The 17,007-nt window shown below is 37.0% G+C and overlaps 1 protein-coding gene across 3 annotated transcripts; it reads right to left on the bottom strand.

Moving 5' to 3' along the window:
• Positions 1-792: 792 nt before the first annotated feature.
• Positions 793-16,982, bottom strand: tbc1d2 (TBC1 domain family, member 2). 3 transcript variants are annotated; one of them, XM_039648883.2, is made up of 14 exons: positions 16,566-16,982; positions 14,678-15,112; positions 12,861-13,005; positions 10,144-10,267; positions 8,560-8,669; positions 8,277-8,479; positions 7,788-8,171; positions 6,941-7,051; positions 6,513-6,685; positions 5,091-5,591; positions 4,052-4,172; positions 2,762-2,947; positions 2,477-2,598; positions 793-1,148 (listed from the first exon to the last, which is right to left on the bottom strand). In XM_039648883.2, exons 2-14 carry the CDS (start codon positions 15,110-15,112, stop codon positions 947-949), a joined length of 2,817 nt encoding a protein of 938 aa, XP_039504817.2. In that variant the 5' UTR covers positions 16,566-16,982; the 3' UTR covers positions 793-946. The 3 variants fall into 3 exon arrangements, with proteins under 3 accessions (XP_039504817.2, XP_039504815.2, XP_088991147.1); XM_039648881.2 differs by having other exon boundaries at positions 14,678-15,115; positions 16,566-16,706; XM_089135021.1 differs by having other exon boundaries at positions 14,678-15,120; positions 16,566-16,693.
• Positions 16,983-17,007: the final 25 nt, after the last annotated feature.

Genomic DNA, 17,007 nt, shown 5'->3' with positions numbered 1-17,007 from the left:
TTCATTTCTATGGGTGCCCATTTTTGACCCAAATACAATATTAAGGAGGTTTTTTTTCACCCACTTAACATTGTAAAATTGAGTCAAAAAAAAAAAATAATAAAAAATTGTGTGTGTTCAGGAGGCAAATTTAGGAAAAGTAGCCAAGTCTTGTACCGCTCAGATCAAGGGAAGTATTTTTTTAAAAATAAATCAAAACTATTTTGCCCACATTTGTCCAGAATACGGTTTTAGGGTTAAAGAAATCTCTTATGCTCAACAAGGCTGCATTTATTTGATCAAAAACCACAGTAAAAATTGTGAAATATTACATTTTATTACAACTATTTCCTATTTATTCCTGTGATGCAAAGCTGAATTTTCAGCATCATTACTCTAGTCTTCAGTGATCCGTCAGAAATCATTCTAATATGCTGATTTGCTGCTCAAGAAACAATTTTCATCAATGTTGAATTCTTTGATTCTTTGAGGAATAAAAAAAAAAAACAGCATTTATTTGAAAAATATTTTAATTTATTTAAAATAAAATGTCATAACAAAGTAAAACTGTTTTCATCAATTTAATGCATCCTTGCTAAATTACATTCATGTCCATAAAATTGACCCGAATCTTTTAAACAGTGGCAAAGTTGCATATATGCAATAGACATGCCCAATACTGAGGTCAGCTGCCCCGACTGATACAAATTTTTGATTTGGTTTGTTCCTCATGCAACCTATTGCAGCATATGACTTTTGGAATATAGTGCATGTAGTTTTATGACTACTTATATGGTGCTTTTTTGGCCAGAATCCATCTCCATTTACTTTTACTAAATGGAAATGGCTGATCAAATGAGATTGGGACTAAATGAGGGTGAGTAACTGATGAGTTATTTTTATGTAGTGTTTCTCAGTCAGCATTCAAGGCATTTGCACATGCATCAAGAGCTTATGTTTGCCTACTCTATACCTCCTCTTCATCTTCACTCGCCAGGGTGTCCAGCTCTTTGTCTTTGCACCGGACGTGTTCAGCTTTGTATGCGTTCTGCAAGTTCTCCAGCTCTCTAATCTCAGTGCGGAGTTGTTCCAGATGCACGGCGCGCCGGTTCCGCAGCAGCTTCATGGGCAGTGGGTTCATGTCATTGAAGGCGATGCTTGTCAGCTTTCTGTGGAAAAGGAAGATGAGGTATATCGACATTATATCTAAGAAAACTATACAGTAGACTAGCTGACATGTTTATTTCCTGCAGGAACATGTGATTTGGAAAGAATCTCCCAAAGCAAGCTTTTCTTCTTTGTGTTTTTTAAACTATGCCATCCATGCACTAAAAGCAGGAAGCATGCATAGTATCATGGGCGTATGTTTAAAATAGCCACCACAGAAGCATCTGACCCATATTCTGTTTCTGTCAGTGTGACAGATGCAGGCTGTTTTGTTTTACTGTGACTCAATGAATTATATGTATATATATATATATATATATATATATGTCTGACAGTGGTGAAAAAAGCTACATTGTCACTGTCTACAATTACCAGGAGCTTGAAATTAAATGGAAGAAACAGACTATATATATATATACTTACATAGTTAAATATATATATATATATATATATTTACATAGTTAAATATATATATATATTTGAAGAGTTCAGATGCAAAAGCCTCTAAATGCCATTTGAAATTTTCTTCTTTAATGATGATTTTTATCTTTTTATCAAACTTGTATATTTAAGTTCATTAATTTCACTTAAATAACAATTAATAGGTAATTATCATTGCCATTTAAGTGAAATCACTGAACTTACAAGCTTGATAAAAATGATCATTCTAGAAGAAAATTTCAAATGGCACTTAGAGGCTTTTGCATCTGAACTCCATATATATATATGCAAAAGTCTTAGGTACGTTAGTATTTTCACACAAAAAAAGTCAGTAATTTTTATATTTTGCTGTAGTGTGTCAGTAGCAAATTTCAGTTTTCATTTCCAAACATTAATTTTGACATTAATTGCAATAATCCAGTGATATTTTTGTATGCACATTGAGCCTGACAACAGCAGGTATGATTCTCACGGAGATCTGATGTCCGTTGAAGGTTTCTTCAAGTGTCTTGTAGATGTTTTCACTGTTCTTCTGGATTTATTCTGTCTCCGTTTTTCTGTTTCTTGATGTAATCACAGACAGCCTTGATGATGGTGAGATCAGATCTTTGTGTGGAGCGCCGGCTGTTGTCAGACTCCTTGTGCATACAAAAATCTCACAGGATTTGTGTTAGAACTCATCCTTAAAAAGTGTAACCATGAATACTATTATATGGTATAGTGTAAGGCTTTATGAATAGATACATTTATTGTATAACGTCTTAATACCTTTAGAATGCATCAAATACAGAAAATATGACTATTCTACACTTCCGTTGCTGTACATTACTCTACTATAAACTGAGTGTGTATACAGTAAATATACTTTTTTTTCTATCCTTCATCTCACCTTCCATCTGCAATGGTGATGGGGAAGATACGGAGATACTGGTACATTTCAACACTGTCTTGAATCTTTAAGATGTCTTCCTCTCTGTATTTAAAAAGAGCCAGTGCATATCGAAATATCACCTATGAAAAAGATGAATGGGGGATTTAGTCCACAAAACTATAGCAGAGTGTTCCGCAGAGTGTTCAACTATTATTAATTTGTAATCTCTTCAGTAATACTGGAGAAACCCAGTACTGATCCATACACTATTTCCAAGAATGCTCTGTCATAGATCCAAGGTACCTTGATGCCCTCATACAGGAAGGTGTCCCATACTTTAAACAGTATGCGGGTAGGCAGATTCTCAACGAACAGCACCAGGAACCACTCAACAGTGATTAATGATACGTCTACTTTTAGAGCTTCCAGATGCGCTGTAAGTCGAGGCAGTTTCTCCGACATGAGGTCCTTTAGTACACGCTGGTCAGCCTGGATAGATGAGAAGAAGCGAGATGGAAGAAGCGAGTGAGACAGTAAAATGAAGACGGGCCATTATAGAGCTATTTTGAGGAATACACTCTCACTTAAAGGATTATTAGGAACACCATACTAATACTGTGTTCAACCCCCTTTCGCCTTCAGAATTCAACGTGGCATTGATTCAACAAGGTGCTGAAATCATTCTTTAGAAATGTTGGCCCATATTGATAGAATAGCATCTTGCAGTTGATGAAGATTTGTGGGATGCACATCCAGGGCACGAAGCTCCCGTCCCACCACATCCCAAAGATGCTCTATTGGGTTGAGATCTGGTGACTGTGGGGGCCATTTTAGTTCAGTGAACTCATTATCATGTTCAAGAAACCAATTTGAAATGATTCGAGTTTGTGACATGGTGCATTATACTGCTGGAAGTAGCCATCAGAGGATGGGGACATGGTGGCCATAAAGGAATGGACATGGTCAGAAACAATGCTCAGGTAGGCTGTGGCATTTAAATGATGCCCAATTGGCACTAAGGGGCCTAAAGTGTGCCAAGAAAACATCCCCCACACCATTACACCACCACCACCAGCCTGCACAGTGGTAACAAGGCATGATGGATCCATGTTCTCATTCTGTTTACGCCAAATTCTGACTCTACCATCTGAATGACTCAACAGAAATCGAGACTCGTCAGACCAGGCAACGTTTTTCCGGTCTTCAACTGTCCAATTTTGGTGAGCTCTTGCAAATTGTAGCCTCTTTTTCCTATTTGTAGAGGAGATGAGTGGTACCCGGTGGGGTCTTCTGCTGTTGTAGCCCATCCGCCTCAAGGTTGTTCGTGTTGTGGCTTCAAAAATGCTTTGCTGCATACCTCGGTTGTAACGAGTGGTTATTTCAGTCAAGGTTGCTCCTCTAGGAGATTGTCTTGACCAGGACCACACCCCTAAATGCATTGAAGCAACTGCCATGTGATTGGTTGTTTAGATAATTGCATAAATGAGAAATCGAACAGGTGTTCCTAATAATCCTTTAGGTGAGTGTACATTACTGCTTTGCCGCGTACTTTAAGATTTATAGATATTTATCTATGATTTTCCAAGTTCTCACCTGACAGCCCAGCAGATCTTTAGTGTAGTAATTGTGAGGCATGATGTACTCCACAACCACTACCAGACACCAGAAGGCATCTTCCTCATCCTGCAGTACCAGCAGAGCAATGGCCGCCAGTCTGAACACAGTGGCATAGATACTGGTATTATTTACCTTTCTTTTTGCATATAGGTGTCATAACCTAGCCCTAATATGATGAGCCCGTAAGGTGCCCTCTTCAGCAAGTTGTTCAACAAATGACCACTAGATGTCAGTATATCACATGACATGGTCAATATGAGGTCAGCATGATGTTAGTTATAGCTAGTTGGCACTCGGTGTTCAGCATGGCAGACAAGACAACAAACGTGGTGGTAAAGGGGTGTACTCAGTTATGACATTAAATGTAAAATTAAGCATGTTAAAAAAACCCTTTTTTATAAATTAATAGACATTTTTAAAGAGTAACTAAACACTAAACCAACTTTTTTTAGTTAATGATCTGTAAGAACGGATCTTTATTAAAACCAGTCATTGATTCGAATAACTTTTTTGACATTTGTGTATAAAGTGTTTTATTTCTACAATATATGGTGTAAAAACGTCTTAGTGCTGCCCTCTTCAGGTTAAACGGTGGCTACTGCAGTTAAATTTTCCTATTGGATGTTCCGCACTTCGTGACGTACGCAGGTTTCAGCTCACCACGCGAGCTACGCCATTGGCAGTATAAAAACCAGGAATTGGAATTGCGAGTATTGAAAACAATCAGGATAGTGTTTTAGCATCTATTTCGTCCCCTCTATCTCCGCTGGGGTCTGCCCACTTTTTCAGCATTTTCAAATATTGCCAGTGGGTGGAGTCAGGCTAGTAAATCTGGCACTTTTTGGTTTGGTAACGTGTTATTCATGATTAAATTTTTATTTTTATTTTAGGTGTAGTGGCCAATATTACGCTAAAAAGATATTGTGAGTACCACAACAATCAAAGCCATTTCTCTCTTCATCATGTCTATTGTGGCTCTGCATCAATTACCAGTTGTCGCTTGGAATGTAATTACCTGTTGAGTCCCTGCACATAGCCGATGGTGGGGTTTTGCCATGAGAACGCTTGCAGAACTCTCTCCAGCTTCTGAATCAAGGGGCTCGAAGGAGGGGAAAAGTATTGATTGGTGGTCAACGTACGATCCAGGTCCAGCTGGATCTGTCTGGGCACCAGGTGAGGCGAGGTTCTGCTCTTCTCGCACAGCTCCTGATAGCGGTCGGGATGACGCTCTCTTAACGTCTTGGTTCTAGTCTGTATCATAAAACGCCAAACCCTCACGCGGTACTCGCGTGGCAAGCCTGTCCGGAGTAGACCCTTTAATTCTGTTGACGAAGAGAGTTCAGCTTCAGGACGTCCGAACAGGAGCTGAGCGCAGCGAGCCAACAGCGGCCCATCGCATTCCTCGTGATTCAGCAGGTTTTGGGATCGGATCTCCAGGGCCTGGATCTTAGCAAGGAGCTTCAGGTCCTCAACTTTGTAGTCTACCGCGATCTTAAATCCATATTCATCGTACTCACTGTAGAATGTTGGGAATTGTGAATTTTTTTCCAACATAAACAGAACTTTGACAAACATTTAGATGGCAATATCTGTTCATGCTAATTAGAGCCAGACCGATATATCGGCCAGCCGATATTATCGGCCGATATTAGGCATTTTCCATAATATCGGTATCGGCAGTTATAATGGCCGATAAATTAATATTTATAAAATAAAATAAAAATGGACGAAACACGCTTCAATCATCTCTCCTTGGCCTGTAAAATTGAAAATGTATGTTTTACAATTTCCAGTATGTTATCTATTGCTAAATTATGGCTCATCATAGACTAGCTAACCACAAAGCTAGCTAATGCCACTATCATCAGTGGAAGACCGCTAACGTTAACATTAATGAGCTTGGAAACCACAATGAACTTTTTCTGCCTAAATAAAGTAATGATTACCGTATTTATAACTAGCATATCTCTAGTTACAGTCCCTGCATTGTAAAATGTAAGTTATACTTGTGAGGAGTGAACATTTAGACATAGAGAAAAAGCATCAAACGTATCTTGTGCAGAAAAGTTAGCTTTTCTTTTGCACATGTGTGAAATCCAATAATATTTAATAAAAAAAAAATATCGGCCGATATATCGGAATATCGGATTTTGAAACACAAAAATATTTGTATCGGCATCGGCCTTCAAAATCCTTAATCGGTCGGGCTCTAATGCTAATACAAGTTATTTCATTTAAGTTCTACATTCTTCTTCGACTTTCTTTTAACATCGGCCTTATCTAAGCAACAACTGATCTATTTCTTTATAAATCTCAGTATGAGTCATTTATTTTATACAGCCATCCATGTCTGGAATGGTTTACAATTCCAAGTGTGAATGAGAATTGAGAGCTCCAAAGAAGATAAGAACAGGTGAACTGATGGGACTGTGTGTACCTGATGGGGTTTATTTTGATGGCTGCGTTCAGGTCTGCCTGAACTGCATCTTTAAGCACCTTCTTGATTGCTTCCCTCAGCTCCGGATTCAATTCCTCACTCTCCTGGAGTTTCTGGAGGATTCCCAAATATCTGCTTTCCATCTGACAGTTATTGGCCTCTAAAACAGCACACTGACACACACATAGTAAAGCTTCAGTAAATGTGGTTTCAAACACTTTTTAAGTGACATTTACCCAACAATCATGCCATTAGATTCATATTCTAAAAATGGAATTTCCCTTAAAGTTGTATAAGCACACTAACTTTCAAAACTCAAATCGCTCAGTTCATAAAGACATTTTCAGTGTTCAGATGAAGAGATTAGCCAGTCTTTAAAGTACAGCAGGAAGAAAATATGCCTGTTTTGGTGCAAGAAAAAAATTCACCTTTACTATCAGACTTTGCTCTTGTTCTGAACTTTTTCTCCAAAGAGTCGTCAGCTGGTAGATCTCAGAGTTTAGGTACTGGTTCTGGGTTTTATATGCTTTCAAATCATCCTGAAATAGAGATATGATAATGATTCTGTTTACAGTAGAGCTGTGATCATGCTTGGCACAACCATTTCAGAATCGGACAAACTATTCATAAATAATGAGTATTATATAGACCATTTTGCAAGATGAAAACAACACTGGTCCAGAAACACTTCCTGTTTCAGTTTGTAACTGTTTTCTTTATTTCACATGTAAAGAAAACATCCTAAAGATGTTATTTAACTTTTTGATTCAGTTTTAAATGTTCTGTTGGTTGTATTTTATCCCAGCTTTTATGTAGTGTTAAAAAACTGAAACAGGAAGTGCTTCTGGACCAGTGTTGTTTACATCTTGCAAAATGGTCTATATACTACTATCATGGCAAAGCCATGTTTTCAACATCATTACTCCAGTTTTCAGTGTCACATGACCCTTAATAAATCATTCTTATATGATTCTTTGATGAATATAATGTAAAAAACAAACAAAACAAAATAGATTTTTTTTGTATCAATGTCAATCCTGTCACTGAATGCATCCTTGCTAAATCAAAGTATTAATTTCTTCAAAAATAAAAATAATCTTACAGACCTCAAAAATTTAGTAGTCATGATTGCAAGAAACCAAGATATTTTTGTCTTGTTTTTTTTTTCAAGAATATTTGATAAATAGAAAGGTCAAAAAAGAAAGCTTTGTTACAAATGTCTATATATATATATATATATATATATACTGTATTGTAAAAAGTTTATTTTCTCACTTTCAAATGCATATTCTCCAGTGTAAGCTGTTTGAAGGTCTCCGTTTCCAGCCCATTGGTGCAATGCTGGTCTTCCCCACAGGCTGCTAACTTCTCAGATAGTTTCAATATCACTTCCTGTTTGGCCTGGTTCTTGTGCATCAGGAGCTGGACACTCTCTTGGAGTTCAGCGACATGAGAGTCCCTCTGGTTCAGATCCCTCCGTAGGTTCTCGTTCTCCTGCTGCAGGGACTCCAGATGGTCTCTCAGTTTGGCTGCCCGCCGTTCACCGTGTCTGAGGAGCTCCAAACGTTCCTGCTCTCCCTCCGCAGCTAGAAACTGAGCACAGGTTCGTTTCTCCAGCTGAGCATCTTCCAGCACTTTATGTAACAGCAACACCAACTCCTGACAAATGATATGATACATATGCAGCTTTTAGTAGATTATATGAGTGATAAATAATCCAGCAGGAAGATGAAGGTGAAGTGGTGGTTAATGTCCTCACTTTACCTTCTGTGCTTTGACCTCTTCAGCCAGGGAAAGTTTTTCATGTTGAAGTTGAGATCTGTCTAGCTCTAGCGGTTGGAACTTTTCTTTCCAACTCTTCCTGTTTTGTGACGCTGTGGATGGATTATTTTTGTGCAGGTCCACACACCTGGCGTTTGAAGGGGATTCTGGGGTTTGAGAAGATCTGGGTGTGGGAACTGATAAAGCTGAGGAGGAAGGTGGGCATGAACATTTAAAACGATTGTTTATTATTATTTTTTTCTGGCAAGAAAGTAGTAGCGCTTACTGTGTGTCTTAGATGAGGGTGTTTTTTGGTTGTCATTTGGGTCGTCAATATGGAAAACGCTTTGTCTAATTTCCTGTGACTGCCGGTTACGGAAACTGTGCATTGTGTTCCTGTAAATCAAACACAGATACACGTCTGAAGAAATAACTCACAATAATAACCACATTTTGTTTTAAGAAAAAGGCCAGTGTAAACATTGCAACATGAAGCTGAACATGTTGTGGATGGTTGCCAGGGCATTGTTATGTCATGTGGTTGCTAAGGTGCTCTAAGTCTTCTAAGTGGTTACAAGAATGTCATTAGGTAGTTGTTCTGGGTGGTTGTTTACTGGATCAAATTAACAGAGCCCACTCGAGTCCCTCCAGTTTCAGTCTGAAGGGTTTCATTGCCAATTTAATCAACCATCTGGTGAAATTTGTAAGTTAAATCACTTTAAAAAAGTAAAAGCAAAAAACTCATGATTTGGATCATGTCCATAGCACAGTAGCAGGACAAGTACTGAAGTTTAGTATTATTGATAACTGAAACTAACCAATCATAAGTATGAGCAATAGTAAAAGATTGCCTAATAATTAACATCTTCCTTTGTGTGTAGGCTATGTAATCTATTTAATGTTTGACATTGCAGATGATGACGAAACAATGTTAGTCATGATGTGTTTTATTCAGAAAAAGAAGCAACTTACCACATCCTTATTGAGACAGACGTGAAACTACAATTACTTCCTAATCTTATATTAGATAGACTATACTTTGCAATGCCTTCATAATTCAGAAACCAAACAAGCAGAGATTGACAACACAACTTCCTTACTTGAGTGAAAGTACAGACACTACTGGTCAAATATTACTTTGTTACAAGTAAAAGTTGTAAAGACTGATTTTTACTTCAGTAAAAGTGCAGAAGTGCTTGTTTTAGAAGTACTTAAGTATTAAAAGTATATAAAAGTAAATGTCAATGCATTGTTTTATTATTGTATAATACTTGCAGTACCTTATGCCTCTGAATCTATGCCTGCCTAGTGCCTACCCTCATATCAGTATCACATTTATTTCTAGAACACGGTTCCAGTAGTCGGATTGAATGTGAGATTGGATAAGTGCACTCAATAACGTCCACCATAGTTTCGGACACACAAAGTTTCTGATCTTATTAAGATCATCTAAATATGATTTCGGGTTCAGATACTCAAAAAGAGTTCAGCACTCAAGTAAAGTACTTTGTTACCGTCCACCTCTGCAAACAAGCCAATTTTCTTGGTTTATTTTGTATCTTATTTTTTTTTAACTTAATAAGTCAAGTCAAGTCAAATATATGAATATATGAAGTCTATGAACCCCTCATACAAGTGACAGCTTGGTCACTGTCATACATAACATGTCAGGAAGTATATGTGTGTGACAGAGTAATGATAACTTCCCTAAAATAATAATTCTAGAGAAATTTAGATAACACCTCTTTTTTGGAAGGTATGATGTATTTTTCATTTTACCCAAAAGATATGCCATGATGTCAGTGTCCATTTTGTGAATTTTTTTAGACCAGACAGAGAAAACATAATAAGTAGGCCTACATGTACTCACTGCAGCTCAATTAGCGGATGTTTGATTGACATATTGAGGGGGTTGTTTAATCCTGGTGCGGGCAGACTGGCAGCTTCTTCACCCACCAGGCCTGAAGGAGTCTTCACCATCGGCAAGAAGTTAGCTGTTTAGAATAAAGCAGAAAGATTGTTCAACAAACCCATTGAGTTAAATACATCTGATAGTCCAGTATTACAAGGTGCTTTAGATAATGAAACTTACTTGTTTCTATTTTTGTCATGTTTTCGCAAGAAGAAATCACATGCTCACCAAGGATGCATTTATTTGATCAAATAATTTTGTGAAATATTATTGAAATCTAAAACAACTGTTTCCTATTTAAATATGTTTTAAAATATAATTTATTCCTTTGATGCAAAGCTGAATTTTCAGCATCATTACTCAGTATTACATGATCCTTAAACATGATCAACTGTTGAAAACTGTGATATTCTGCTCTTTCTTGCTCCACCTAGTTCTTTTCTTATGACACAGCCACACAATGTTGTACATTTATCACAGGGTGAGGTACATGTATCAGCATGCCTGAAATTCCTGATAATAGCAGAAGTGTTGTTTAAAAGATCCATATGCTAACCATAGCTAGCACAGAATAAAACAACAAACAAATCTTATTTCGGTCTCTAAGAACACTTTCATGTTATATTTGGCTGGTAGTGCTATATTTTGCATTTTCCATGGATTCAGCTGCTCAGACATTCACTTCCTCATTTCCTGCATTTGACCCTCATCCCACAGCTGTTTCCTAATGCGTAGATAACAGAGCTTGTGGTTGGAAGGGGGTGTCTGTGTAAAAGGAATGAAAGTGCTTTTAGCACAATGATGACAAGCCCAACCCTACTTATTCCTGGAAATGATGCATTTAAGCATTGTGAATTAGAAGAGACGGGGATAAGAAGAGAAGAGAGCAATTTGCAATATTAATAAGTCATATACTGTAGCAGATACACTCTCAAAAAAAAGGTACAAAAGCTGTCACTGGGGCTGTACCTTTTCAAAAGGGACACTTTTGTACCCAAAGGCTGCATATTGGTACCTTAGTGGTACATATTAGCACCTGAAATGTACATATTAGCACATAAAATGTACATATTAACACCTAAAATGTCCATATTAACACCTAAAATGTACATATTAGTAGCTAAATATAGATTTTAGCACCTAAAATGTACATATTAACACTTAAAATGTACATATTAACACCTAAAATGTACATATTAGCACCTTAAATGTACATGTTAACACCTAAAATGTACTTATTAGCACATAAAATGTACATATTATCACCTAAAATGGACAAAAGTTTACCTTTTGAAAAGGTACAACCCCAGTGACAGCTTTTGTACCTTTTTTTTCTGAGAGTGTATACATTTTAAAGCAATTTTATATCAAATTACTGCTGCCACACTTCTACTGTAAATCCCCAAAGGTTTCTGTGCCTTTCTGTTTAAATTAAATGTCAGACTATAACATATTTTTGGATTAACTTAAATGTCAGTACACTACATAGCAGTTAAAGACACGTAATGTAAAGCTAGACCATGTTTTGAATGAACTTTTGTTTTTATACTTTCAGTTTTCATTTTAACTGTGCCTTTAGAATATATTTGTTGTGTGCTAATTTGCATGTGAATATGTTATAAGTTCATCACAGGGATTTTCACACAGCTCTATATTTTTGTAACTCAAGATGTACTAATGTAATGTTATAATAAGTATATACTTCTATATTTGGGTCATGAATTACTGCTCTGTGAAAGCAAAGAAATAGAAAAAGTTTCTCTCGCAGATAAGAGTGGATAATGGCTTTTTGCTCATTTAAATGTCTCCTCTTAGGTTAAGTGCACAGGGAAACTGAACTCAGCAGTCATTTTGTGTTCAGTCCACTTCAAACCCCAGATTGTCAGTTAAGTGCTATGCAGCACTGATATTGGCCGCAAACCACAGTATGTTGCATAGCTGTTCTTCAACTTAGTGAATAAGATGGATATCAACATCCATCCCACCCTTTTCCAGAATTACTAAACGTTTAGATCTTGCAGATGACTAACATTTCCTTTCCTGTCACACCCTCTTGCTGTGATTTGCCAGACAACACATGCACAAACATAGTTGGAGACTGTATGAGAGCTGGTTAGCATTAAGCCCCTTGGGCTAATGATGACTAAACTAAAACAATGCAACCTGCTGAGTAACGTGCTATCTGATTGGTCGCTTTCAGCAGCCCCCTTCCTTCTAATCATGTGCTTTCCTCCCTCTATCCTTGCTTTTCCTTTCTCCGTCTCTGGCCTGTGCTCATGCTCAGAGCCTATGGTTTAGTAACATTGTTTAGTAACAATTGGGATGTTATCTTGAACACCAAATGTAGGTAGCACATAGTAACATATATAAACTCAGATTATCATCTGAATGAAGGATTTTATAATAGTTTGAAGGTTAAGAAACTCCTCTTTCAATTAAAACAGTCAGTTAAAACATTCTGGAATAATCCTCAAGTTCTGACTGGGCTGATCTTTCCCTTTCTATTAACTTATTATCACATGACTAGCCAAATAATTTGACTTTCCTTTTAAACCAAGTAAATTCCCCCTCAGATCATATTTCATAAACAGTGTAATTTCCAAGGTGCAGTAACGGCTATTTAAATAACTGTTTTCAGATGAGAAATGCTAGGTTTCGTATGGTCTTCCTCTTACCAGGGCAGTTTGCTGATGGTGTGCTTTCCACAGTTAGGTTGTCTGGTCTTGGCATGGACTGATGTTCAGCATGCTTCTCCCTGAATAGGGCACGTTTCAACTGCAGCTGTTGCAACCAGTACATCTGGGTATCCCTGTTTGCTGCCTGAAAACAGAATGATGTTTGAAGACACATGGTTTAGGCTGGTTGCATAAACCTCTAAGGCTAGTCTTACGAGTAACACGTTTTTTTCAAAACTGTTCATAGCTTTTTTAAATCAGTTAAATTAGCCTAATTTGTTACCGAAAACCAAGATTAACTGCCCTACTTAGTCGGTCACATTAGAACTTAAAGGGATGGTTAACTTTGAAATGAATTTTTGGTGTGTTTTAGCTTACCTCAAGGGCATCCAAGATGTAGTAGGTGTCTTTGTTTCGGCAGTGGTTTCAATTTTGATATTTTTAGGTCAAACCGTTCTTGTCTATCAGTCATATAATGAAGGTCTATGGTCACCACCTCAAAGAGCATGCAAAGAGAAGTCCAAATTAAACATGATTTAATGACTCGTAAATGTAAGTAGGCCTACACATTGATGGCCTAAGACACGAAACGAGCGGTTTGTGTGAGAAAATAAACAGTATTTATATAGTTTTTATCTCTTGTAACCACAGCCACATCCAAGTGATCTGAGGGCAGGGGCGCTTTATGACTGTGGTAACGAGGTAAAAACGATATAAATACTGTTCGTTTTCTCACACAAACCGCTCGTTTCGTGTCTTAGGCCATCAATGTGTACTTACATTTACGAGTCATTAAATCGTGTTTAATTTTAACTTCTGTGTGTGTTCTTTGAGGTGGTGACCATAGACCTTCATTATATGACTGATAGACAAGAACGGTTTGACCTGAAAATAACAAAATTGAAACTACTGCGGAAACAAAGAAACCTACATCTTGGATGCCCTTGAGGTAGGCTAAAATATCAAAAATTAATTTCAAAGTGAACTATCCCTTTAAGACACTGTCTTAACATAATGGCTGTGTTTTCTAAAGCATTGTTGTTTTACTCAAAATGCTCGTCGGTTATTCCTCCACACTTAACCCTAATGTTAAATAATGAAATGAGGAGGAGGGAAGTCCCTTTATAGAAGTACCACATTATTCAATATACTGGAAGGCCATGTTTTAAACATTAAAAAATGTAAAAAAAAAATGTTTTTTTAAAAATCTGTTCAAAACACACTTTATCAAGATATGTACAGCAAGCAGCCTTTTCTCTCTGACCTAATTTCAGCTCGGTTGATACTCAAGAATGTGATGTGTAAGGCCTGTCTGACTCTACTGATAACAACAACAAGCTTTTGGAGAAATAAAGAAACGGAAAGTATATATAATAAATATAATATAATAAGTAAGGCTTTATATTCATCCCTCATTTATACATCTGAAGCTTGTTTTCTGAACAGCAACTGACCTTTGGAATCTCAAATGTTTTAAATCATGAACTGTCTTAAGGCAATGGTTTCACTTTTTGTTTCTTATTTTTTTTCTCCTTTCGTTTTAGTCCAATGTATCTTTTATGAACATTCCCAGGTCCTTAACCTAATAACATTTCATATTTAACAGAAGATAGAACACATGAAAGGCATTGACGTTTATTCATTATTTTCACAACCACATATTCCCTCCAATTTCATATTATTTCCCCCCTGTATAGTTGCCATGTTCTTCTCATTGATTACCACCCAATCCTAAACAACTCGTCCCCCTTTTTTTCTTCAAAAATCACAGTTTATGGAAGCCTGTTATTTCAAACCAAACCATGTGATAACATTACCTTGAGAATGAAAGTGCGCTCTGGTGTCTGTATATGAAAGGTTCCCTCCTCTCCCTGCAACGGGTAACTGAACGTGGCCCGAGACAGATCCACCTTACCCAGAGGATTGATATCCTGTGCCATGCGGTAGTAAAACAGCTGACAGCTTTTCTCCTCATAGGCAAACCAGCGGGACTTCCAGGCTTTGAGAGGTCCACCCTGCTTGTTGAGGTAGCCACATAGCTTACTGCCGGACTGAACGGGTGCCCTTCTGAAGGTGGCAGAGGTCCCATCAGGCTGAGCAGCATGGATATCGGTGTCCTCTTTAGCCTGAGCCCCATCTGACCGACCCAAACTCTGCTGTTGGTTCTCCTCAGCGCCGACACACTCACCCACAAGAGATACGTGCATGTCTGGTGGTGGAGGTAGAGTGCTGGAGCTTCCCGTGCTCTCCATCTGCTTATCTCAACAAAGTGAATAAGTGCATGAGCATAGTCACACCAGAAGTATATGATCAAATAGAGCTTCAGTAAAATATATGCATAATACACTGAATCAGCGATAGGTTCGGTCCTAGAGAGCCGCTGGCAGAGTTTGGCTCCAACCCTGAACAAAGCCCTCACCTGCGTATAGCCTTAGTGATCCTGAAGACATGGATTTACTTGTTCAGGTGCTCTCACAGCAGCTCTCTAGGACCGAACTTGCCTAGCCCTGCACTACATGAACAATTAGGGTAAGATGTCCGCTTAAGAACGAAGTGCATTTACTATTAAATTAAGCATCCACCTATATTTTAATAAGGAAAATAAATAGAAACATGTGCTTATAGGAAGAGCACAAAATGTAAAATGATTATTTTATTATCATATCTAGCCCCACTGTTGTCATTAATAGATTTGTATTAATAGAGATTTTCATTTGAAAGGTAACTTAATGACATGCATATGTTTAATTGCCAATATTATCATTGAAGATGTCATAATAGCAGCACTGAATTTAATTTTAATTTAATTCACTTATTACCTTAGTCTGTAGTCTATAAGTTTTAATGAATTGCAAAGATGTCTGAAATGTGCATCGGATCCAAGGATGTAATTTTGAAATAATAACAACCACATTAATTGAATTTTTTTTTTTACTACAAAATAAAAATATTTTCTCCATATCTAAAAACATGAAAACATGTGTCAACGAATCCCTAATTAATAAATAGACACAAAAAAAACTTTGATATTCAACATAATGCAATATCACAGATCACTGTCTATATCCCACAGACAAAACAATTTGAGCAATTCTAACGTAAAACTGTTTTGACTCAATTTTTCTATATGGTCAAGGGAAAATATTAATGCAGGAGGTCATCTTCGGACATCTTACCCCATCTTATCTTACTTCGAAATAATAATTCGTTTAAAAAAAGAGAAATGTTCGTCATACAAAATAAGTTACCCATTTCAAATGCACAATACACACTGCTAAGTAATTTCAATTTCAACCTAAACAGATTTCACATTTAAATATTACCAGCATTTGTCTAGGTAATTCTATAAAGTAAACTGCCTATATTATAATTTATATAATTTATTAACAAACATTATGGTTCATATTATGAGTAAATCATGATTCATATAGAAAATATGGGATCAAATTTCAAGCTGCATGACATTTTAAAAAACAAACAAATATGTTAATGTACATTAATAAACTGTTAAACAGTATATAATGTAGGCTATTATGTTAATAATTAAACAATACATAAAAATGGTAACTCATGGTGTCAACGCTGAAGTAACGTGAATTGTGAAAAGTTACACGCGCGCATAGTTCGCGCTGTCAGTTGGAATAAATAAACTGAAACAAAACACACAAACATAACCCAGCAAATGATAATAATCACAAAACCTACCTTGTTTTTAAAAGGCTTAAAAGGTTATTTAGTCCATGTGTTTGTCCAGGGCGCGTCTATATGGCAGTATCATATTTCTCACAGAGAGTTCCAGCCTTTTCTTACAGTCTATGGTTCCAGCATGAAGGAGATCAGGAAATGTCAGTCACACATCAGGATTATCATGTAAATGTGTCTCGCGGACTTTTGGCAGGCGTGTCGTCATGAGGCATCGCCTTTATGCACTGATTTGAAGCACTGTTCCCAGAGACTATTTATATAGCCTATACTTTGCTGTTCCTTTCAAGCTGGTTTCAAACTCAGGAACTTATGAACTGTTAGTCAGGGTTATTTTGATTAGGCCTAAGCCATATAATTATATGGGAGAATGACCTGTAATAAATACTATATATCATTTGAATTTTATTCTTAACGATGTCCGTCCGAATTCGACTCTTAAACG

This window comes from Pimephales promelas, chromosome 9 (genome assembly GCF_988280905.1).
Source record: "Pimephales promelas chromosome 9, fPimPro1.hap1.1, whole genome shotgun sequence".
Lineage (NCBI taxonomy): Eukaryota > Metazoa > Chordata > Actinopteri > Cypriniformes > Leuciscidae > Pimephales > Pimephales promelas.
This window is presented reverse-complemented; position numbering and strand designations above follow the sequence as displayed.